General features: G+C 37.5%; 1 protein-coding gene across 18 annotated transcripts in view; it reads right to left on the bottom strand.

The window, feature by feature from the left end:
• UNC13B (unc-13 homolog B) overlaps positions 1 to 25,609 on the bottom strand; it is a 252,510-nt gene that overhangs the window by 121,850 nt on the left and 105,051 nt on the right. For all 18 annotated transcript variants that reach the window (XM_045470007.1, XM_045470020.1, XM_045470021.1 and 15 more), the window contains one exon: positions 13,669 to 13,726. In XM_045470007.1, coding sequence (XP_045325963.1) covers positions 13,669 to 13,726 — 58 coding nt within the window. The remainder of the gene's footprint in view (positions 1 to 13,668; positions 13,727 to 25,609) is intronic.

The raw sequence follows: 25,609 nt of genomic DNA, 5'->3' as shown, positions 1-25,609 counted from the left end.
CATTGCTCATAGTAATAGGTCTTCAGTCATAAGCCACCAAAATTTTAAGTGGCACAAAGCTTTCAACCCTTTAACAAACTAGAAAGGAGACAACATAATAGGTGCCAAGACACACTAGGTTCCTGACGAAAGGGCTCTCAAAGAAGTGAATCTGCCAAACTAGTCCAGCTCTATGTATCTTCACTTTTTGAAGAAAACAACAGAGGGACTCATTTCCTTCTGCAGGGTAGCAAGTACAACTTTGGTATCACTCTACTCTCTCTAGACCAATATGGTCAGCATATAATTTGCCATCTTTTTAATCCTCTCCCCGTACTTTTCATTTATCCTACTATGAATAATCTTTCCTTCCAATCAACACATTTTAATTAGCCCCTTAAATATCATCTTTAAACTCATCTCTCTGGAAAGACTTCTTGAACAAACTTTATGGTATTCTTAACTATTTGCTTATTTTTCTGTCACCCGAGAACTTTCCCCTCTATTTCCAGGGTACTGTTATACACCTGAGGATCACCACAACAAGTAACATACTCAAGTCACTGCATTTGTGTATTTGTCATCTTCTGATCGGTATGTAGGTTATGAGCTAGATCTTCTGATTCCTTTTCCATCCTCCCATTAATCCTCCTGCCCTTCTTCCTTGAACCTCACAATATATTCTCTGGTCTATGTATCTACTCATTAAAAACAAGAATACTCCAAGAAAATACAGAAGCCTTTGGGGAGGAAGAAACAAAAAGATGTAATAGATAAACTTGTATGCAGAAGCTTTGAGTTTCTTTTCTGTAATGCTTGCTTGGAATTTCCAAGTTTCACAAGAAAAGTTAAGAGAGGTATTACAATTCTCATGCTGTCTGGTATCTGCTAAAAAGTCTTTATGTCTACTAAGAATAAACATGAACACTTTAATGCTTACAAATTACCTTACAATACGGTTGACAAGGGTTTAGTTATTGCCATATCAGTTACCTGATTATGAGTCTAAATCAGTCTTAATTACAGAATCATCCTAGGAAATCGACACACTCTGAAGAGAGTAAATTTTCGACCCAAAGAAAAAGAATACTCCCAACAAACACTGCAAATTACACTTTTTTTCAATAATAATCATTTTTCTTGCTTTTTCTCCAGAAAAGCCTTTCCCTAAAAATCCAGATGGGCTGAGGTCTCTCAGAGGCCAAAAACCAGGCTTCACTCTTTGGGACCTGACACATCAGACAGTGAGATATGGCTGAACAGACTAAGTCCTTACTCCTGCAATTCACCAGTCTAGTGGGGGAAAAAATCCTATCACTTAGGAAGCAAAGGTAAGTCTAAGAAAACATTTAGAGTACACTACACTAAACTCTACTAAAAGATAATGATGGGTGGTGGGCTCATGGGTATTATTTCCATTATTCCTCTCCAAAACTCAAATATGTTACAAGCATTCTTTCACATATTCGAATACTGCAAAATTAAAATTTAACTTATATTTGGGGGCTCCTGGGTGGCTCAGTGGTTAAGTGCCCCACTTCGGCTCAGGTCATGATCCCACAGTTTTAAGTTTGAGCCCCACATCGTGCTCTGTGCTGACAGCTCAGAACCTGGAGTATGCTTCAGATATTGTGTCTCCCTCTCTCTATCCCTCCCCTGCTCGCATTGTCTATCTCTCTCAAGATAAACATTTTTAAAAATTTAACTTATTTTTTAAAAAGAAAAATTAAAGGGCACGTGGTGGTTCAGTCGGTTAAGAACCAACTGTTGATTTAGGCTCAGGTTATGATCTCAGGGTTTGTGAGTTCGAGCCCTGTGTCAAGCTCTGTGCTGACAGCATAGAGCCTGCTTGGGATTCTCTCTCTTTCCTTTGCTTGTGCGCCCTCTCTCTCTCGCTCTGTCAAAATAAACAAACATATTAAAACAAAACAAAACAAAACAAAATTAAGATGTTGCAAGAGTAGGAGCGCCTGAGTGGCTGAGTCAGTTTAGCGTCTGACTCTTGATTTCGGCTCAGGTCATGATCTCATGGTTCCTGAGATCAAGCCCTGTGTCTGGCTCCCTGCTCACCTCATGGAAACTGCTTGGGATTCTGTCTCCCTTTCTTTCTGTGCCCCACAACTCACACATACTCTTTTTCAAAATAAACAAACATATAAAGAAAAGAAAAAGAAAAAAAGAAAAAGAAAAAGAAAAGAAAAAGAAAAGAAAAAGAAAAGAAAAAGAAAAGAAAAAGAAAAGAAAAAAAAAAAAGAAAAAGAAAAAGAAAAGAAGAAAAGAAAAAGAAAAGAAAAAGAAAAAGAAAAAGAGAAAAAGAAAAAGGAAAAGAAAAAGAAAAGAAAAAGAAAAGAAAAAGAAAAGAAAAAGAAAAAGAAAAAGAGAAAGAGAAAGAGAAAGAGAAAGAGAAAGAGAAAGAGAAAGAGAAAGAGAAAAGAAAAGAAAAGAAAAGAAAAGAAAAGAAAAGAAAAGAAAAGAAAAGAAAAAGAAAAAGAAGAAAAAGAAAAAGAAAAAGAGATGTTGGAAGAGTATACACCAAACTATGAAAAGTAGTTATCTTGGAGTAGACTGGAGAGGGAGTATTACAGACAACTATCACTTTCTATAGTATACGTTTCTTAATCAAAGATTTTTACAGTGAAGATGTTACATGTATGTCTAAGGTTTTGTTGTTGTTGTTGTTTTTTTAAAGTTTAAACTAAAAAGGGGACTAATTTAGTATGTTGGGGCAGGGGAATGACAATTCTTCACAACACCCTGCAAAAAAACCACAAAGTTTCCCTCACAACTTTTGAATTCTAACACATTATCTGGATATAAACTGCCAGAATTTCTTAACTCAGTAACAAATGTGTGAAATTCAATCTAGCAGGGTGAATGAGGACAGAGGAAACATTCCTAGTGTATTCAAGGCCAGAATTTCAGGGAAACAGACCTTTGCCATGGGAAGCAACTCAAGAAATAATCTATTCCCTATGGCTTCAATAAATTTTTAAAACATAGTAAGAACCCAAAAGGGACACAGATGAAGGGGTAGTCAAATCTGAACTATAATCAGCAGTGAATATTTCACTGTAATATATGGTACTCTAAGACCAATTCAAAGGATGGAAAAAATAATCAAAAGGTATCTCTGATATATATACACATATGTTTGGACAAGTGTAAAACCTCTCAAATGATTAATAAGAAACTGCTAATGATGACTGCTTCTGAGGAGAGGACCCAAGTATCTGGGTATAGAAATAGAAGAAAGACCTTCTACTGTATTCTCTTTAATATTTTAAAGTTTGTGTGCCATTATGTATGTTTTCTATTTAATAAGTGAATTAATTTAATAACACAAAAGGCAAAAGGCAAATAAGAAAAGCATATTTTTCTGAACAAATTTATGAGATTTTTGCCATCAAAGGGTGGTAGAGTAAAAAGAACATGGGCCTTAAGAGACAAACGGACCAAGGTTTTATTCCCAGTTCACCCACTCCCTAAGAAGTGACACAAAAGAAGATAAATGCTGGGAAGACCTGAACAAAAAAATACAAAAAATACAAAAATAAAAAAAACTCTGGTCTGCTTTCTTCACAATACCATGCAAAGTGGCCACCAAGATTTATAACAAGGAAAGCAATACACTGCACAACTTTTAATGAGACCAAATTTTGACATTGAGGGCATTGAACAGAACCCTCAAAATTCATGTCATGTACTTAAAGCCACATTATGACAAAAAGTGATTAGGAAAGTTAAGGAGCTAGAACATCTCTTTTATGAGGTTGCACTACAATGGATGGAGCTAAAAGCCAGCTGGTACAGGGGCTACATAGCCCACTTAACAGGACTTGAATTTAAATGACAGTGTAAGTATTATGGCTTTGAGGAGTGGACATATTTGTAATTAAATCCAAGGTGACAGTGTCCCTGAGGAACCTGGGATACAAGAGTTCAGTAATTTCTCAGGTCTCCCAGGACTATCTTGGGTACCTATTACCCAATTTCAGGGCAGGGAACTGTTTAAGAAGGCTATCAAAAGTCCTAGTAGATCATAGAATGTTTTGAAGGTGACTGCCATGCAACAGCAACATAGCACTGACTGCAAAAGGATATAGAGGACACGGTGTTTTCTGTCGCTTCAAAAGTTACAGTGAGGGATTCTAGATCTTTTCAAGACACTGTTGGAAAATGGATTCATCCAGTATATACTCCTACAAGGATGCTAGCCCTAGTTCAGACTGTGAAGCCACAAAGTTCTCTAAGAATTAGGTCTCCTGATAGGCAGGGGCTATCAGCATGGTGGCTATCCTCACCTGGAAATAGTAATACAGGAAAGAAAATTACTGGAGAATAGGCCACAGGATCTGATGCCAGCCAAGCTTCCTTTTTATCTAGAGCTGTGCAAAGTGGTTAGCTCTGATGGTCAGGAAATGCCAAGTCCTCTCAAGTTGGTGTCCTCTGGTATAAAATACTGGGGGTGATGGGGCACCTGGGTGGGTTAGTCAGTTAAGCATCTGACTCTTGTTTTCAGCTCAGGTCGTGATCTCATGGTTTGTGAGATCAAGCCCCATGTCGGGCTCTGTGCTGACAGCACAGAGCCTGCTTGGGATTCTCACTCTCCCTCTCTTTCTGCCTCTCTCTCTCTCTCTCTCTCAAAAATATAAAATAAACATTTAAAAATAAATAAATAAAATGCTGGAGTGGTAGTCTCATAGTCTATATGATCATACCTTGATGCAGTATGTACTTGCCAATTGGGTCCACTCCTTCTGGCACGGGGTGGGTCCAAAACGGAAGAAAGGGATTCTTAATCAGAAACAGATAAAATTTCCTGGCTACTAGAATCCACCATCTCCTGACTAGGAAAACAAGTCCTGGCCCCTATCAGGAGGCAACCATAATACCCCATAAACTTAAAGTTAGTCTTGTTTATGGTAGGTGGAAAAATAGGATTAAGAGCAGTATTGGCAGTATCTGCTCAGAGTTTTGTGTTTGGTTGATTTTGGTCAAGGAATTATACTATCATCTGTACAGTGCACAGGAATCTAATCTTCCAGATGGGGAATAACTGGTTACATGTATAGAATGGCCCATTTCTCTGCCTCCCTCAAAAAATAGAATATTAGAAAAAAAGCCATAGCATGGCAGTAGACAATTTTAGATGGAAACCGAGAACAATAGGGGTATATAAGAGGATTATGTGAATGTAGTACAGAGTAGATATATGCATGTCGGACATGATGGCTTAACAGTAGTGGGAAACACTGAACACCTCTAGCTTCCTGTCAAAGAATCAATAATATCAGCATGATAGATCAGCAAATATAACAAAAAGTTGAAGGGTAAGTCATTTTATACAAACATGTCTCTTTTGGATATGTTGGTAAAAAAAAAAAAAATCCTTTTGCAGTTAGTGGTAGTCAAGTAAGATGTCACCACTTGGTAGCCAACCTGCGTATTAACTGACAATACTTCTCAATGTTTGGTCACTGGTATTTATCGACGTGACTCACACCCAACTCTTCTGAACCATACTTTAAGAAAAATTTTAAACAATATGTTGAGTTATGCCCTATTTTACTAATTTAAAAGACTAATTCATTCCCAGGGAATTTTGGTTTATAATATGATATGTCACTATTTATAATAAATACTGTAACAAGACCAGTGAAACACACCCTTCACAGACAATCAGAGAAACTCTGAAACACCAATGGTGGGCTATATCTCAAAACTTCAAGCCATCTTCAAGGTCCTAGTACAAATAAAAATAATAGACCCCAAACCCTTTTTATTTCAGATATAGCAACTGATTAGGAGAGACCTTAGGGATATCACCAATAAAAGAGACATTGAAACTTTAAGAACCACTTAGCACTCTCAATCAAGAAATCACTGGTATTATTAAACTAAAATGTGTCAACCTCAACAACCAACTATTGTTCAATAGAGTCTCAAATCCAAACTGAAAAAGTAAATCTACATGACTTGCCTCCACATTGTCAGGCCTGGGACCATTTTTAATACTTATTGTTTCCGTAATTATCATACACCAAATGCATTTGGAGAAAATCCTCAAGTACAAAAAAAATAAAAACAAAAATAAAACTTTCCTATATTCCTACCACTCAGAGCCACTATCAGAGCTGTATTTCCTTGGAAGTTTTTTCCTATGTTTATGTGTAAACAATTTTTTAGATAATTGAGATATTATTTAATTACCTAAGAATCCTCCTTTTTAAAACTTATTCACATAAATGTCTGCTGTATCTTAAACTATTTAAAAGCATAGTACTCCATTACATGGAGATGCCACAATTATCCATTCTTCCAATATTTTTGCATTTTTTCTCCACTATAATTAAAATCTAAACATAAATGTTCCTTTGCATCAAGTTACTTTCCTTGAATATCTCCTAGAAGTAAAATTACTGAGTTAGAAAGGTTGTGCTAATTTAGACACCCTAGCAGAGTATGTGAGTAATCATCTCATCAAATCCTTGCCAGATACTAAATCACTTTTTGATTCACTTCTCAATTGCAGCCAGCAATACCATCATTGATAATATAGCGGGGAGGGGGGCGGGGATTGTAACAGCCAGACATGTATAAAAATTGAAAATAGCAGAAAGTTGTAGAACTTAGTAGTCCTAAAACTGTTTTGTGTGACAACATGGTGTGCTGCTTCATTCTTTGACAAGACATAGGTAGAAATATCCTTACTAAAGAATGAAGTTTGAATATCACAGAAAATTTAAACACATTTGGAGAAGGAATAAACCAGTTTCTCTCTCCACACCAACTTCCTATTATGTTTAGCCCTGTGGCTAAGGTAAATATTCACATTATACCATTTGTTGCACATGAGATTTGTATCTAATATGCAGACCAAATTGCACAGCCTCAGAATATCTCAATAAATCGAACAAAAATTACTCGAATATGAAAAAGCTGCCATGTACATAAGATCTGCAAAAGTAAGCAGGAGGTTCAAGCATGCAAAAACATGCATCTGAGGGTGTCTGCCACCAATCCTAACAACTGACTTAGTGTGAAAATAAGACACTGAAGTTAAGTAACTGCTTATGGCACAGATATGTCTTTGTATACTGGCATTCACTGAAATATCCTAGATCTTCTCTAGTTCTTGATCATTGGTACACAGAGAACACTTTTTTTTTTTAATTTTTTTAATGTTTGTTTATTTTTTGAGAGAGAAAGAGTGCAAGCAGGGGAGGTACAGAGAGAGGGAGACAAAATCTGAAGCAGGATCCAGGCTCTGAGCTGTCAGCACAGAGCCTGACTTGGGGCTCACACCCACGAGCCATGAGATCATGACCTGAGCTGAAGTCAGATGCTTAACAGACTAAGCCACCCAGGCACCCCCACAGAGAACACTTCTAAGACTTCTCTTAATCCTGCCCAAGTGGCTCCACTAGGACCAGAGTCCCACTTTGCTACTTCTAGAGAGCCTAGGATTCATTCACAGCATGTGCAACTTACTGGAACACAAAAATCTCCATGATGGCCCATCTGCCTAGACACAGCACCGAGCCATTTCCTTTTTTGTTTGTTTGTTTGTTTTGTTCATGTAAGCTCTATGCCCAACTTGGGGGCTTGAACTCATGACCCTGAGATCAAGAGTCATATGTTCCACCAACTGAGTCAGCCAAGCGCCCCAAGCCATTCCCTCTTTGGGGTCCTACTGTTAACCAGAACTCTAACCCAGAATGTAAGACGAAGTCCCAATATGCCTACTCTGGTGACTATCTTTCATTTTCCTTGCATCTCTCTCCTGTCACTCAAATCAAGGAAATCTTTCCTTAGTCAGAAATAGGCAGACTAGAGTGAAGCTCTCCTTCCTCCTATAATATTCATCTAAAACATTTTGCACATTCTCCAGAATATTCTCTTTCTAGCTTTTAGGAAACTAAAGCCAAGAAGACCATTTATTCTGCTCTTTGCCTTCCATATCTGTCCCTGAAGTAATGGGCACAAGACAGCCTAGTTGCTTGAACTGGCAATAATAGATGGGATAAAAAACATAGGTATATAATAATTACCTTCTAATATATCATATATCACAGTTACCAAAGGAGACTAAAACATCCTAAGATAAAAGTGAGAGCAGAATGTTATTACTGGATATTAAATTCACCATCAGAAAGGTTTGCCCCCAAAGAAAACACTGGGAAGTCTATAGTTTACCCCAATAGTTCTAAATAATTCTATCACTTTTAAGAGTAGATCCAAATAATTGGGACCAGAGAAACCTTCAAATCAAAGTGAAGACTAAAGGCTCCTTTAGAGGAGCAGTCATTTCTGAAAATATTCTGAAGACATCTCAAAAGTAACTGCAGATAACTGACCCTGAAAGAAAGGGTAGTGCAGGACCATCCATGTGAAGGCATCTCAGGACTAGGAAGTTATAGGGTCATATGATACAACAGCTAAAAGAAACCTAGAGACCATTTAGACCAACTCTCTCCTTCTATACATCAAGAAACTGAAGTAGACAGTAAAAAGACTTCTAAAGTCACTCAGAGAGATAGGAGCAAACCCAGATCTAGAACAATGACTCAATTATTCCATTACTCTTAATAAATCTTACCTATTAAAAGTAGTACATTGTTGGAGGCACCTGGCTAGCTCAGTCAGAGTATGTGTCTCCTGATCTCAGGGTCATGAGTTCAAACCCCACATTGGGTGCAGTGATTACTTAAAAAAAAAAAAAAAAAAAAAAATGGTAGCACATCGTTAAATATACTTAGAAAATGTAAGGTGCAAAAGGGGATTAAAAAGTCATAATCCCAGGGGTGCCTGTGTGGCTCAGTCAGTTAAGCATCCGACTTCAGCTTAGGTCATGACCTCACGGTTCACGAGTTCGAGCCCCAAGTCGGGCTCTGTGCTGACAGCTCAGAGCCTACAGCCCGCTTCAGATTCTGTGTCTCCCTCTCTCTCTGCCCCACCCTCCCTCCCTCCCTCTCTCTTTCTCAAAAATAAACATTAAAAAAATTTTTTTAAAGTCATAATCCCATAGATGAATAAAGAAGATGTGGTACACAAACATAATGGGATATTACTCAGTCATAAAAAGGAATGAAATCTTGCCATTTGCATTAACATGGATGGATCTAGAGGATATAATGCTGAGTGAAATAAGTCAGTCAGAGAAAGACAAATGCCATATGATTTTACTCATATATGGAATTTAAAAAACAAAATGAACCAAGAAAAAGAGACAAACAAAAAACAGATTCTTAAATGCAGAGGACAAACTGGTGGTTACCAGAGGGGTGGAGGTAGGGAAAGAGGTGAAACAAGTAAAGGACATTAAGAATACACTTATCATGATGAGCACTGAGTAATATAAAGGATTGCTGAATCACTATACTGTATACCTGAAACTAACATAATACTGTGTGTTAATTATACTAAATTAAAAGAAGAAGAAAAAAAATAGTACCATATAAGTGTTATAGTTAAGTTTTTGAATCCTTCAAAATAATCCTTCAAAATAATCCCTGCTAGGATTTCATTTGGAACTACACATTGATTTCTTTTACATTAAAACTAGAAGAATAAAAAAAAAAAAAAAGTCAATTCCCCATATCAGAAACAAATTTGATTAATATTCTGGTGCTTCTATTTCCAGATATTTTCACCCTAATTGTATAAATACATTTATATACATGTATTAATCTGCTTGGGCTGCCATAACAAAATGTCATAAACTAGGTGCTTAAACAGTAGAAACATTTTCTCACAGTTTCTGGAGGCTGAAAAGTCAAAGATCAAGGTTCTGGAGGGTTTGATTTCTAGTGAGACCTCTCCTACCTTGCAAATGGCCACCTTCTTTCTGTGTCCTCACATAGCAGAGAGAGCTCTGGTGTCTCTTCCTCTTTTTAAAAGGGCACCAGCCCTATTAGATTAAGGCCCCCCAATGACTTCATTTAACATCTTCTCACATGTTCTATCTCCAAATACAATCACACTGGGGGAACACAATTCAGCCCACAGCATTCCACCTCTGACACCCCCAAATTCATGTCTCTATTGCATGCAAAATACATTTTTTCCATCCCATCAGCCCCACAAGTCTTAACTCCAACTCTGAAGTCTAAAGTCCAAAGTCCAAAGTATCACGTAAATATCAACTAAGTAGATACAAATGAGACTCCAGGTATGATTCATCCTGAGGCAAAACTCCTCTCCAGCTATGAACCTGTGAAACCAAACAAGTTCTGTGTTCCCAAAATACAATGGTGGGCATGCATAAGAGAGAGATTCCCATTCTACAAGAAAGAAAAAGGAAAGATGGAAAAGGTAATGGATCCCAAGTCAGTCCAAAACCTAGCAAGGCAAATTATATTAGATCTTAAGGCTGTAGAATAATTCTCTTTGTTTTGACATCCCACTGGGGTGGCAGCACCTCCACAGCTCTAAAGGATAGCCCTGCCCCATGGCTTTCTGCATTGCTCTATCCCTCTGAAACAGAAGGAAACAGCATTAATTGCCCTTTGGGCCTGTGCTGAGAGTGGCAGCCCTGATAATCTCTGAATCAATCACCTTCCAGGTCATTCTTCCCTTTCCTCAAGAAAAAGCACATGTTCACAGCCAAACAACACCATGGTCTGATCCTGTAGAATCCAAGAAGTCTAACAGTCTTCACTGCCTCCCTCTTTCTTCGTCCCAGTTAGTTGAAACTGGCAGTGTCTCTGCTGATATCCCATTTCTACTTCTAGATTCTGCTGAGTTTGCTGGTTAATCCATAGACCAAACCCACGATCTCTTTATTGTTCTCTTCAAAACAAACTTTCTCATTTTTTACAATACAAATTGGCTAAGGAACTAAATTATGGTTCCTTTTTACTTAACAATTCCTTCTTCAATTCAACTCTCTCCTCTCTCATTTTACTATAGGCAGTAAGCAAGACCCAAGCCACATCTTCAATACTTTGCTTAGAAATCCCCTTACAAATTTTTATCTTTCACAAACACAACAATTTAGCCAAGTTTATTGCCAGTTTGTAACCAGGATTGCCTTTCTTCCAGTTTCCAATAAACTGTTCCTTACTTCCATCTGAGACTACTCCAGAATGGCCTTCGATATCCTTATTTCTGCCAACAGTCCCTTCACAGCAATCTTGCCTTTTTCTAGTAAGCGCTGGAAAATTCTTCCAGGTTTTACCATCACCCAGTTCCAAAGCCACTTCTTCATTTTTAGGTATTTGTTTACAGCAGCACCCCACCTCTAGGAACCAATATCTCTATTAACCTGCTCAGGCTGCCATAACAAAATACCATAGAATGGGTAGACTTAACAGAAATTTGTATTCCAGTTTTGGAGGTTGGGAAGTCCAAGATCAAGGTGCCAGATGATTTGATTCCTAGTGAAGGTTCTCTTCCCAGCTAGCAGATAGCCAGCTTCTTATGTCCTCACACAGAGAGCTCTGTTGCCCTTTTCTCTTATAAGGGTACAGACTCTATCAGATTAGGGCCTCATTCTTATGATCTCATTAACCTTTATCACCTCCTCAGAGGCCCAATCTCCAAAGAGAGTCATACAGGAGCTAGGGCTTCAATGTATGAATTTTGGTAATGTGCAATTCAATCCATATCAAGAAGCCTTAAATTACACATACACACAAAGTTTTATATACTTTTTTTTTTAGATTTTATTTTCAAGTCACTTCTACACCCAACATGGGGCTTGAACTCACAACTCCGAGATCAAGAGTCACATGTTGTTCTATCTGAGCCATCCAGACACCCCAATTTTATATACTTTTTAACTTAAACTTTCATTAAAATGTCCTTTTTATTATTCAAAGCATAATTTTAAATAAATGCATAATATTCAATCTTATGATCATTTACTGTTTAACTATAGTCATTTTCAAGTTTTGTTATTTAAATAATTTCATAATCAATATTTTTGTACACAAATCTTTGTCTCCTTCTCAATTACTTAGGATAAACTTTCAAAAATTCAACTGGTAAATCAAATGATTTTCTAATTGGAAAAAAAATACCAGTAATATAAACAACCAAAAAGGCAAAAAATTATTTTTTATGATTATTAATGGATATTAAAGAATCAGGACAACCAAATAAAATGTGTGATTCTTGACTGGATCATACAGTGTGTGTGGGGGGTGGGGAACAGCTATAAAAATATTTGGGGGACAACAGGGGAATTCTTAATTTGCACTATATATTAGATAATATTATTGTGTGAGTGTTAAATTTCTTGATTCTAATCATGGTATTCTGGTTATATAGACTGTCCTAGCTCTAAGAAGATACAATGCTGATGTGTCATGAAGTCTGAAGATTATATCCAAATGATTCAGAAAATGTGTGTATTTTTGGGTATGTAATTCCTAATCTGAAATGGGACAACAGTAAAAACCTATGTCTTAGGGTTATTGTGAAGATTAAATAAGTTAGTACATTTTAGCTCTTATAGCAGCATCTGGCATACTCTAAGACCTCAAAATATGTTACTTAGTATGGTTTTTCTTATTAGAAATATTACTATAACCACTGCTTTCAACCAGGAGTTGTTAAGAGTTTGGCATCTGGTTCAGAAAAAAACTACAGTAACACAAAAGAAGCACAACACACACACACACACACACACACACACACACACACACACACACACACACACACCCCAGAGGTTGAAAACTGAAAGAGAATAGACTCCAAGTCAGTCCTTTAGTGTTTCCTCAAGCTATTTTGAGAGAAACTGAAAAGGTAGCCAATGCAGGTCTCATTTCAAGAATGAATCTTTGTAGTCTGGGTAAATTAATCTCAAGAGAAATGACAAGTTCTCTCATTCAATTGTTTATCAAACTTTATTGAGGTTTACTATACTATGTATCAGGTATGGAGAAAGAGGCTAGGAATATAAAATAGAATAATGTCTATGCCTTTAAAAACCGTGTTGTCAAAAAAAAAACTGTTGTCAAAGAAATAAACATAGGGGCGCCTGGGTGGCTCAGTCGGTTAAGCGTCCGACTTCGGCTCAGGTCACGATCTCGCGATCTCACGGTCCGTGAGTTTGAGCCCCGCGTCAGGCTGTGGGCTGATGGCTCCGAGCCTGGAGCCTGCTTCCCATTCTGTGTCTCCCTCTCTCTCTGCTCCTCCCGCATTCATGCTCTGTCTCTCTGTCCCAAAAATAAATAAACGTTAAAAAAAAAAATTAAAAAAAAAAAAAGAAATAAACATAAATTACAGTATATAATGGGTTATATGATGGATGTGTGCACAGAGTACTCCGAAAGGAGAGGTGAGACACCTAAGCAAGACATGGGGGAAGGAGGAAATGGCAAGAATTCCCAGGGGTGATGACATTTAAACTGAGCTTTAAAGAACAGTAACAGATAAAGGAGACAAAATGGGAAAAATCATTCCTCCAGGGGTAAAAGCTTGCAAATGGAGATAAAAGATGAGCACCACTGCCTTGTCTATAGCCACACATAATCAAAAAGGACTCTTCCTAAAGCCAATGGTCAGATAACCATTGAAGATACAGGCCTGAATATGTGTGCTTCCAGAATATCTTCTGTTTACACACATCACTTCTCCACCCTCCCCAATTAAAAAAAAAAAAAAAAAAAAAAAAAAAAAAATCCATGTTTGGAGAACTGACAGCTGTGATTAAGGAGATTCAGAGACAAGTTTCTCACTTACAACACTGGGCGGCAGCAGTGGGTAATGGCTTCCTCTGGCTTTCTTCTTGAATATAATACTAGAAGCAGAAAGGAGAAAGAAAAAAAACAGGTAAGAGGCCCAAGTAAAGCAGGAAAAAAAATCAAAACAAACAAACAAATGAACAAAAACAATCACAGCTACATCTAAAAAAGTTTAGCATTTGACTAAAGTCAAATTTTTATTGAACAGAAACAGATCATCCTGATTTCCTCGTGTGATCCTGACATATAGGCCAGACTATGAAATATGCGACTGGTCCAATGTAACAGGCTAAAGCAGGATAGCAGAAGGCTGCTCTGACCTCGGGCACCTGGGTATGCACATGCTCTGCCAAGCAGCTGTAGAAGGCTTAGTTTAGAAGCCTTAGAGGGCTTATGGCTAATGTACAGATTTCCCCATTTGGGTGAGAGAACTGAAAACCTCTCTGAAACTGAGTTTTCTCATCTTTAAAAATGTGTTTTTTCCCTCACAAGGTCATGTGGAAAGTGGAATTACATATTTCAGCATGTAAAGCAACACCTAATACCTACTAGAGTCCCCTTCCCACTTACATTCTAGCTTCCCCAAGCCAACACCACCATCACAATCAGAAAAAACAGAGTACTGAAGTCATTAAAAAAAAAAAAAAAAAAAGGTTCTATAAAAGGGAGAACTAAATGCAAGTCTTGAGGATGGGCAGGGTTTGTAAAGGCAAAACAAGGAGAGAAAGGCATAAACAAGTTAACACAGGTATACAGTCTGAAAAACAGAATAGTTTGCTTCAGAGCCTACTGGAGGATTCGATTCAAAAGATATAATTTGGTCCAACAATTTGCAAATAGAACATCTGAAGTTCTCATCCTGACTCTGCTACTAATTACTATGCTCTGACATACTGGGCAAGACAGAGCTCTCTAATATTGCCAACATGAGTCATTCATTCAACAGGTATTTCTTGAGTAAACCTCATGTACAAAGGTCTTGGTAAAGTTTGTGTAATATGGTAAGGAGTTTGGACTTTAATGTGTTGGGAAGCCACTTATAATTTTAAACACAAGAGGGATAGGACTCGATTACACTCTAAAAATCCTTCTGGCTGCTGTGTGAGGTGAACCATAGGGAACAAGAGGCAAAGACTAATTTTGTCTGCAATAATCCAGACAAAAGTTTACAGCAACTTACATAGAAGTATTAGTGGTAAAGGGCATTTCAAGTAGTTGGATCCAAAATACAAAACACTTTTTGTACATAAATATACTATTATATGAAAGTATTTTATAAGCAATAAACTATGATACAAATATCAGAGGGAGACACTGCCATTATTGCTTCCAATAGGAATAATCAGAAGTCAAGCACAACTTAAACAATTTAATAGTAATAGTAAAATTGCCAATCATAAAAATGCTCACAAATTCTTGAAGGTTAAGCAACCCACCACTCCAAAGTAACAAGGGGACTTGCTTATAAATAAGAACCACTACAAATGATGATGATTTGGTAGGCAGTACATAGATCTAACAGTAAGAAAATTCTGTAATTTTAATTTTTCATTTTTTTTAAGAAGGCTCCATGCCCAACATGGGCCTTGAATTCACAACCCTGGGATTAAGAGTCTCATGATCTACCAACTGAATTCTAATCAAATTCTAAAGCTTTTAATATTAAACTAGAAGAACTGAGATCTAAGAGGGGAGAGTAGATATTTTCAAAAGACCTATTTCAGGAATCTCCTCCAAGCCCAAAGCAGAAAGATAAAGACCAACTAAAGCTTAATTAATTAATAATATTAAGGGGGCACCTAAATGGCTCATTTGGTTAAGCATTGGACTTTTGATTTTGGTGTAGGTCATGATCTTACAGTTTGTGAGATCAAGTCCTGCATCAGACTCTGCACTGACAGCACAGAGCCTGCCTGGGATTCTCTCTCTCCCTCTCTGCCCCTCCCCCACTCACAAGCACATTCTCTCTCAAAATAAATAAACTTTCAAATAATAATAATATGGGGTGCCTCAGTGGCTCAGTCAGTTAAGTACCCGACTTCAGCTCATGTCATGATCTCACAGTTCCTTATCTTGAGCCCCACGTTGGGCTCTGTACCAGACAGCTCAGAGCCTGGAGCCTACTTCAGATTCTGTGTCTCCCCCTGTCTCTGCCCCTTCCCTGCTCACTCTCACTCGCTCTCTCAAAAATAAACAAACATTAAAAAAAATTTTTTTTAATAATAACATTAAGAGACTGGGCCCCTGGGTAGCTCAGTCAATTGAGTGCCTGAGTTTTGGTCTTAGCTCAGGTCTTGATCTCAGAGCAGTGAGTTTAGGCCCCATGATGGGCTCTAGGCTGGGCGTGAAGTCTACTTAATAATAATATTAAGAGAACTAAGGAAAAATCTATCATACCTATGTACAAAAACAGAACAAAAACCAGAGGGGCACCTGGCTGGCTCAGTGAGTAGAGCATGCAACTCTTCATTTTGGGGGCCATGAGCTTGAGCCCCATGTTGGGGGCAGAATTAAAAAAAAAAATACAGTTCTAGAAAATTATATCCAATCTCGTTATGAATATACATGGAAAAATTCTAAAGAGATTACTAAGCCAAATCCATCACATATTATTTATCCATAATATGTAACTGTTGTAAATTTATATGTAAATATGTATGTACATATGTGCATATGCATATATGTTGGTATATAAATGGCCATACATCATGACCAGGTAGGCTTTAAATGCAAGGACGGTTCAATATCTGAAAACCTATTAATTCACTACAATAATTCACCATGATAAACAGATTAAAGAAAAATTTGTGGTCTAATGGATGCAGAAAAGACTTATATTTTCATGACAAAAATTCGCAGACAATAAAAACATAGAATTATCTCAATCTGATAAAGTACCTATCAAACTTTAGGGCAAACATCATACTTCAGGACTTAAGAAGTATTCCGCTTATGGTCAGGAAAAAGACAAGGCTCCCCACTTTCACTACAACTATTAAAAATTATACTGAGAGCACCTGGGTGGATCAATCGGTTAACCATTCAACTCCTGACTTGAGCTCAGGTCTTGATCTCACAGTTCATGAGATTGAGACCTATATTAGGTTCTACCAGGACAGCGCGGAAACTGCTTGGGATTCTCTCCCCACCCCCCGCCCCTCCCCACTTACATACGTGCTCTCTCTCAATATAAATAAACTTAAAAAAAAATACTACACTGGATGCTTTATGCAATAAACTTTTTAAAATAAGGGAGCATCAAAAACAAGCAAAGTCTGAGAAAATGACCCAGACAAGAGCAGCCTAAGGAGACATGATAATTGAATTTAACACAGTGTCCTGGATAGGCTCTTGAAACAGAAAAGGCATTGAGGTAAAAACTAAGCAAACCTGGAAAAAATGTGGCTTTTTCATGTTATTTTTAGTTAATAAATATAAATAAAACATTAACTTTTAAGTTTATAATAACATATCAGAATTGGTTCATTAATTGTAACAAATGTACCATACTAATGTATGTGTTAATAACAGGAAACTTCAGGGAGGGGGTGGAGAAGAGGTGATAAGAAAACTCCCTGTATTATATGTTCAGTATATCCATAAACCTACAACTCCTGTAAAAAATAAACTCTGTTGGGGCGCCTGGGTGGCGCAGTCGGTTAAGTGTCCGACTTCAGCCAGGTCACGATCTCGCGGTCCGTGAGTTCGAGCCCCGCATCAGGCTCTGGGCTGATGGCTCAGAGCCTGGAGCCTGTTTCCGATTCTGTGTCTCCCTCTCTCTCTGCCCCTCCCCCGTTCATGCTCTGTCTCTCTCTGTCCCAAAAATAAATAAACGTTGAAAAAAAAAAAAATAAATAAACTCTGTTAATAAAAATATGTATAAAATTTCAAATGCTTTAAAAAATAAAGAATTAGAAAGTGATTAAAAAGTATTATTATTCAAAGATGTCAAAACTGGTTACATAGAAAAATCTAAGAGAATCTCTAAACTAGTACAACTATTAACAGTTGCTGAAAAAATAAACTATTAGGACTACACCAAAATAAAAAGCTTCTGGGGCACCTGGCTGGCTCAGTTGCTACAGCATGCAACTCTTGACCCTGAGGTCATGAGTTCGAAGAGCTTATTTTAAAAAAATAATATTTTTTAAAAATAAAAATAATAGGGGCGCCTGGGTGGCGCAGTGGGTTAAGCGTCCGACTTCAGCCAGGTCACGATCTCGCGGTCCGTGAGTTCGAGCCCCGCGTCGGGCTCTGGGCTGATGGCTCAGAGCCTGGAGCCTGTTTCCGATTCTGTGTCTCCCTCTCTCTCTGCCCCTCCCCCGTTCATGCTCTGTCTCTCTCTGCCCCAAAAATAAATAAAACGTTGGGAAAAAAAAAAATAAATAAAAATAAAAATAATAAAAAGCTTCTACACAGCAAAGGAAAGAATCAACAAAATGAACCTATTGAATAAGAAAAGATATTTGCAAATGATGTATTCAGTAAGAGGTGAGTATGTAAAACATACAAAGAACTTCTACACCTCGACACCAAAAAAAAAAAAAAAAAAATCAATTAAAAACTGGGGAAAAAGTACCAACAGACATTTCTCCAAAGATGACATATAGTAGCTGAGTGGAGCCCCCAGGCCTGACTTGGACCCTCCCTGGAGAACAGACTCAGGTGGAGGAAGACAGCTTGGTGGGACTGAGGTGCATGTTTGCTAATTTGGAGAGAGAAAACCGGCAGCATAGGAACAGAGTGGGGGAACCCCTTCTGCAGAGTGACAAAAGGAAGAAAAAGAGAGGCTGTGGAACTGTAGTATTGTATTTGGACAAGAGAAAAACCACTCTGGACCACAGACTAGGGAATGAAAAATATGGAGAAAGCTAGTTTCTACTTTGCAAACAGCCTTAGGGGCTAAACATCAGAGTTTTCAGGAGTGTTCAACTTTCTTGGAACCAAAGCTTTTTAATATTGTAGTACTTACAGGTGCAGGACACACAACAAACTGTTAAAACACATAAAAGACAGAAACCTAGCCAAAATGATTAAATGGAAGAATTCTCCTCAAAAGAAATTCCAGGAAGAAATGACAGCCAGAGAATTGCTGAAAACAGATATATCTGAACAAGAATTTAGAATAATAGTCATAAGACTAATAGCTGGGCTTGAAAATAGCATAGAAGACAGAAGAGAATCTAATTGCTGCAGAGATCAAAGACCTAAGAAATAGTCATAATGATGAATTAAGAAATGTTGTAAATGAGATGCAAAATAAACTAGATGCAGTGACGTGGATGGAAGAAGCAGAGGAGAGAATAGATGAAATAGAAGATGAAATTATGGAAAATGATGAAGCTGAAAAAAAGAGGGAAAATAAATTACTAGTCCACAAGGGGAGACTTAGAGACCTAAGTGATTCAATGAAACAAAATAATATCCATATCATAGGAGTTCCAGAAAAAGAAGAGACAGAGAAAGAGGCAGAAGGTTTATTTGAACAAATTACAACTGAGAACTTCCCTAATCTGGGGAAGAAAACAGACATCCAAGTTCAGGGGGCAAAGAGAACTCCCTTCAAAATCAACAAAAACAGGTCAATACCACGACATATAATAGTGAAACTGGCAAAATGCAGAGATAAAGAGAATCCTGAAAGTAGCTAGGGACAAATGGGCCTTAACCAACAAGAGTAGATACATAAAGGTAGTAGCAGACCTGTCCACTGAAATTTGGCAGGCCAGAAGGGAGTGGCAGGAAATATTCAACGTGCTGAATAGGAAAAATATGCAGTCAAGAATCCTTTATCCAGCAAGACTGTCATTCAGAATAGAAGGAAAGATAAAGGCTTTTCCAAACAAACAAAAACTAAAGGAGGTCATGACCACTAAACCAGCCCTACAGGAGATCATAAGGGAGGCTCTGGGAGTGGAAAGCAGCAAAGACTACAAAGAACCAGAGACATCACCACAAGCAAGAATCTACCGATAACACAATGACACTAAACCCCATCTTTCAATAACCACTCTGAATGTAAATGGACTAAATGCCCCAGTCAAAAGACACAGGGTATGAAAATGGATATAAAAACAAGATCCATCTATAGGCTGCCTACAAGAGATTCATTTTAGACCTGAGGACACCTGCAGATTGAAAGTGAGGGGATGGTTGACGCATGAATGGATAAAGAAGATGTGGTGTGTGTGTGTGTGTGTGTGTGTGTGTGTGTGTATATATATATAATGGAATACTACCTGGTGATTAAAAAGAATAAAATCTTGCCATTTGCAACTACGTGGATGGAACTAGAGGGTATTACGCTAAGCGAAATTAGTCAGAGAAACACAAATATCATATGATTTCACTCATATGAGGAATTTAAGATACAAAACATGAGCATAAGGGAAGGGAAGTAAAAATAATATAAAAACAGGGAGGGAGACAAAACGTGAGACTTTTTTTTTTTTTTAACATTTATTCATTTTTGAAAAACAGAGAGAGACCGAGTGGGGGAGGGGCAGAGAGAGAGGGAGACACAAAATCCAAAGCAGGCTCCAGGCTCTGAGCTCTCAGCACAGAACCTGATGTGGGCTCAAACTCATGAACCATGAGATCATGACCTGAGCTCAAGTTGGATGCTTAACAGACTGAGCCACCCAGGTGTCCCAAGAGACTCTTAAATATAGAGAACAAACAGAAGGTTGCTGGAGAGGTTGTGGGAAGGGGGATGGGCTAAATGGGTAAGGTGCATTAAGGAATCTACTCCTGAAATCACTGTTGCACTATATGCTAACTTGGATGTAAGTTAAAAAATAAATTAATTTTTGGGGCGCCTGGGTGGCGCAGTCGGTTAAGCGTCCGACTTCAGCCAGGTCACGATCTCGCGGTCCGTGAGTTCGAGCCCCGCGTCGGGCTCTGGGCTGATGGCTCAGAGCCTGGAGCCTGTTTCTGATTCTGTGTCTCCTTCTCTCTCTGCCCCTCCCCCGTTCATGCTCTGTCTCTCTCTGTCCCAAAAATAAATAAATAAACGTTAAAAATATATATATATAAAAAAAAATTAATTAATTTTTTTAAAAAATTAAAAGTTAAAAAAAAATGAGGGGATGGAAAACCATTTATCATGCTAATGGCTGTCTAAAGAAAGCCAGAGTAGCCATACTTGTATCAGACAAACTAGATTTTAAACCAAAGACTATAATAAGAGAAGAAGAAGAAGGGCATTCTATTGTAATTAAGGGGACTATCCATCAACAAGAGCTAACAATTGTAAATGTTTATGCCCCCAACGTGGAAACACCCAAATATATAAATCAATTAATCACAAACATAAATAAATGTATGGATAATAATACCATCATTGTAGGGGACTTTAATAGTCCACTTACATCAATGGACATATCATCTAGGCAGAAGATCAATAAGGAAACAATGGTTCCAAACGACACATTGGACCAGATGGACTTAACAGATATATTCAAAACTTTTCATCCAAAAGCAGAAGATGTGGAGAAAGGGGAACCCTCTTACACTGTTGGTGGAAATGCAAACTGGTGCAGCCACTCTGGAGAACAATATGAAAGTTCCTCAAAAAATTAAAAATAGGATTACCCTATGACCCAGCAATAGCACTACTAGCAATTTACCCAAAGGAAAGAGGAGTGCTGATTCGTGGGGGCACATGTACCCCAATGTTTATAGCAGCACTATCAACAACAGCCAAATTATGGAAGAGCCCAAATGTCCATCAATTGATAAATGGATAAAGAAGACGTGGTATATATATACAATAGAATACCACTCGGCAATGAAAAAGAATGAAATCTTGCCATTTACAACAACGTGGATGGAACTGGAGGGCATTATGCTAAGTGAAATAAGTCAGTCAGAGAAAGACAAATATCATACAAATTTACTCAGATGTGGAATTTGAGAAACTTGACAGAAGACCATAGGGGAAGGGAAGGAAAAATAAGTTACAAACAGAGAGGGAGGCAAACCATAGGAGACTCTTAAATACAGAGAACTGAGAGTTGATAGGGATGGAGGGTTGGGGAAAATGGGTGATGGGCATTGAGGAGGACACTTGTTGGGATGAGCACTGGGTGCTGTAGGAAAGAGATGAATCATGGGAATCTACTCCTGAAGCCAAGACTACACTACATGTTAGCTAACTTGACAATAAATTAAAAATAAAAATAAAGTTCAAATTTCAAAACAAACAAAAAAGACAATATAAAGATGGCCAACAGACACATGAAAAAATACTCAACATCACTTGAGCATCATCAAGGAAATGCAAATCAAAACCTCAATGAGATATCACCTCACACCTGTCAGAATGGCTAAAACCAAAAAGACAAGACACAACAAGGGTTGGTGATGATGTAGAGAAAAAGAAATCCTTGTGCACTGTTGGTGAGAATGAAAACTGGTATAACCACTGTGGAATACGTATAGAGGCTCTCCAAAAAGCTAAAAACAGAACTACCATATGACCCAGTAATTTCACTACTCGGTATTTACCCAAAGAGTGCGAAAACACTAATTCAAAAGGATATATGCACTCCTACGTTTATAGCGACATTATTGACAACAGCCAAATTATGGAAGTAACCTAAGTGTCCATTATTGATGAATGGATAAAGAAGATGTGGTATATATTTACATTGCAACGTTAACTAGCCACAAAAAAGAATGAAATCTTGTCATTTGGAACAACATGGATGGAGCTACAGAGTATAATGCTAAGCGAAATAAGTCAAAGACAAATACCATATAATTTCAATCATATGTGGAATTTAAGAAACAAACAACAAGAGACCAAAACAAAAAACAACAACAACAAAAAAAACCAGACTCTTAAATATAGAAAATGGGTGGTTACCAGAGGGGGAGGTGAGGGGGGTGAACTAGGTGAAGGGGATTAAGATGTACATTTATCGTGATGAGAACGGAGTAATACACAGAATTGTTCAATCACTATATTGTACCCCTGAGGCTAACATAATGCTGTATGTTAATCACACTGGAATTAAAATAAAGTTTTAAAAGTTGCTGTATAAGATGAATACTAAAAATATGAACAAAGCACTACCTTATAACAGCAATGAACTATTAGAAAATGTAATTTTTCAATATGCCATTCACAATGATTAGAAATAGATACTAACAAAAGAAATGCAAAATCAACATGAAGAAAATAGGTTTCCTCACTACAGCACTTCTAACACTTTAATACTTACTGTATTTATTACATTTCCTGCTTATTGTCTATCTCCTCCTATTTGATCTATCAGAACAGGGATCTTTGTTCAACCTCTGGTGTTTACCAAACATCTAAAAACAGTGACTGGTATTTAGTGTTTGGTAGGTTATTTGTTGAATAAATGACTGCATGTTACCAATAAACAGACAAATGCAAATTAAAACAATAATAATCTACACTCATTAGATTAGCAAATACTTTTAATCTGGTAGTAGCAAGTATCAGTAAGTATACACAGCAGCAGGAAATGTAATATAAATTGGTACAATTATTTTGGAGAACAATTGAGCAATATCTAGTAAGGCTGAACAGAGCATATCCCACAACCAAGCAATCCTACTTCCTGGGTATATATATCCAAAGAATCCTCATTCATAAACATACAGAAATAAGGCTCAAAGATCTTCACTGCAGCATATGTTTATAATAGTGAAAACCTAATGGTCCATGAGGAGGAAAAGTAATAGTGGTACAATCCAACTCTGTCAAGTGGTAGATCCCTAAGCCAGTCTTGACTTAGTACTTCTGATCCAAGGTGTTCCAGTGGATGGGAACTGTTAAATACACACCGGAGAATTAAGAAGACTCTACACTGTGTTTTTTAAATGACATGACAAGATCTTGATAATTACTGAATCTTAGGAATATGTGTACTGGTTTCATTTTATTATTCCCTCTACTTTTAAGTCTCCTTATAATTTTTCCATGATAAAAACAGAAAAAAGTACACAGGAGCCAACATGAAGGAGATACCACTAATGAAAGATCAGATGATTTTAGTATCAAAAAGAATAATGACTGTAATGGATTGAAACAAATCAATAATATCAAAACCCATAAATTCATAATGATACACTACTAAAAAAAAGAGAACACATTCATTGCCTGGAGAAGTTTCCTATTATTTTGAAAACTGAGGGGCACCTTGGTGGCTTAGTTGAGTATCCGACCCAACTTCAGCTCGCATCACCATCTCACAGTTCATGAGTTTGAGCCCCACATCGGGCTCTATGCTGACAGCTCAGGGCCTGGAACCTGCTTTAGATTCTGTGTCTCCCTCTCTCTGCCTCTCCCACGTGCGCACGCTGTCTCTCTCCCCCTCTCTCAAAAAGTAAAAAAAAAAAAAAAAAAAAAAAAAAAAAAAAAAATTTTTTAAAAGAAAATTAACAAAAGAGAATGTTTTTCTTGTACAAATTTTATTACAAGTGAACGAAAGAGCTGTAAGAGAAAGTCCTTTTTCACAGACAAATCATAGTAAATAAAGGTTGGAGGGGTAATATAATTAGAAAATCATCATTTTACAAGCCCTAATTAAATAATAATTATCTGCTGCTAAAACCAAGTGGGAAGACTGGTGGGAAAGCTTTATTATGGATAAAACTGGCTGACACCAGTTGAACTCACTGTTGAATTTTTTTCACATGTATGATGTTTATTGTGAAAGTAACTGCAAGTAGTAAGTGCCTCTCCACTGTTGAATTTTAATATCACTAAAGTGAGATGAGACACCATCTCCCTACCGAAAAAGAACTTCAGTCTAAGTCTCAATCTAATCCTCGAACTATTAGATATAATTTTTAGTTTAAAAGAACAGAGATAGAGGAACATGGTAAATAAAACCCTGGGGATATAATCAGCCAAATCCAGAATATGCAGGATTCTATAAAACAAATGAGGGAAGGGGAAAGTTACAGAATAAAAATTATTTACTAGACATAATAACCAAATGTGAACAACTTGTTTGGATCCTGAATTGAACAAATCAACTGTGAAAATATATCTTTGAGACAATAATGGAAATCTGAACTTACTAGGTGGGACATGACATTAAGAGATTATTGTTAGGGGCGCCTGGGTGGCTCAATCGGTTAAGGGTTCGACTTCAGCTCAGGTAATGATCTCACAGTCTGTGAGTTCGAGCCCCGTGTCGGGCTCTGTGCTGACAGCTCAGAGCCTGGAGCCTACTCGGATTCTGTGTCTCCCTCTCTCTCTGCCCCTCCCCTGCTCATGCTGTCTCTCTCTGTCTCAAAAATAAATAAAAACAGGGGCGCCTGGGTGGCGCAGTCGGTTAAGCGTCCGACTTCAGCCAGGTCACGATCTTGCGGTCCGTGAGTTCGAGCCCCGCGTCAGGCTCTGGGCTGATGGCTCAGAGCCTGGAGCCTGTTTCCGATTCTGTGTCTCCCTCTCTCTCTGCCCCTCCCCTGTTCATGCTCTGTCTCTCTCTGTCTCAAAAAATAAATAAACGTTAAAAAAAAAAAAATTAAAAAAAAAAAAAATAAATAAATAAATAAAAACATTAAAAAACAAATTATTGTTAAATGTGATGAAGGGTATGTGGTTTTTTCATCTACATAAAAAAAGGCATTATCTATTAAAGATGTACAAATATTCACATATTTGTGAGTGAGACAAGATGATGTCTGAGATTGGTCTTAAAACACTACAGCAAAAAGAGAGGAATAATTCTACTTACTTTTCATGTTAGGAAATTTCAATAACAAAATTTTTAAATAAAGTAGCAATCACAATAAGATAGCACTTCACATTTACTAGGATGGCCATATTCAACAAGCGTTAGCGAGAATGTGGAGAAAACGGAACCCTTATACACTGCTGGTAGGAATGTACAATGGTACAGCCACTTTGGGAAAAAGTATGGCAATTTCTAAAACAGTTAATCGTAGTTACC

This window comes from Leopardus geoffroyi, chromosome D4 (assembly GCF_018350155.1).
Source record: "Leopardus geoffroyi isolate Oge1 chromosome D4, O.geoffroyi_Oge1_pat1.0, whole genome shotgun sequence".
Lineage (NCBI taxonomy): Eukaryota > Metazoa > Chordata > Mammalia > Carnivora > Felidae > Leopardus > Leopardus geoffroyi.
Note: the sequence above shows the minus strand (reverse complement) of the source record. Positions and strands in the feature narration are given on the sequence as shown.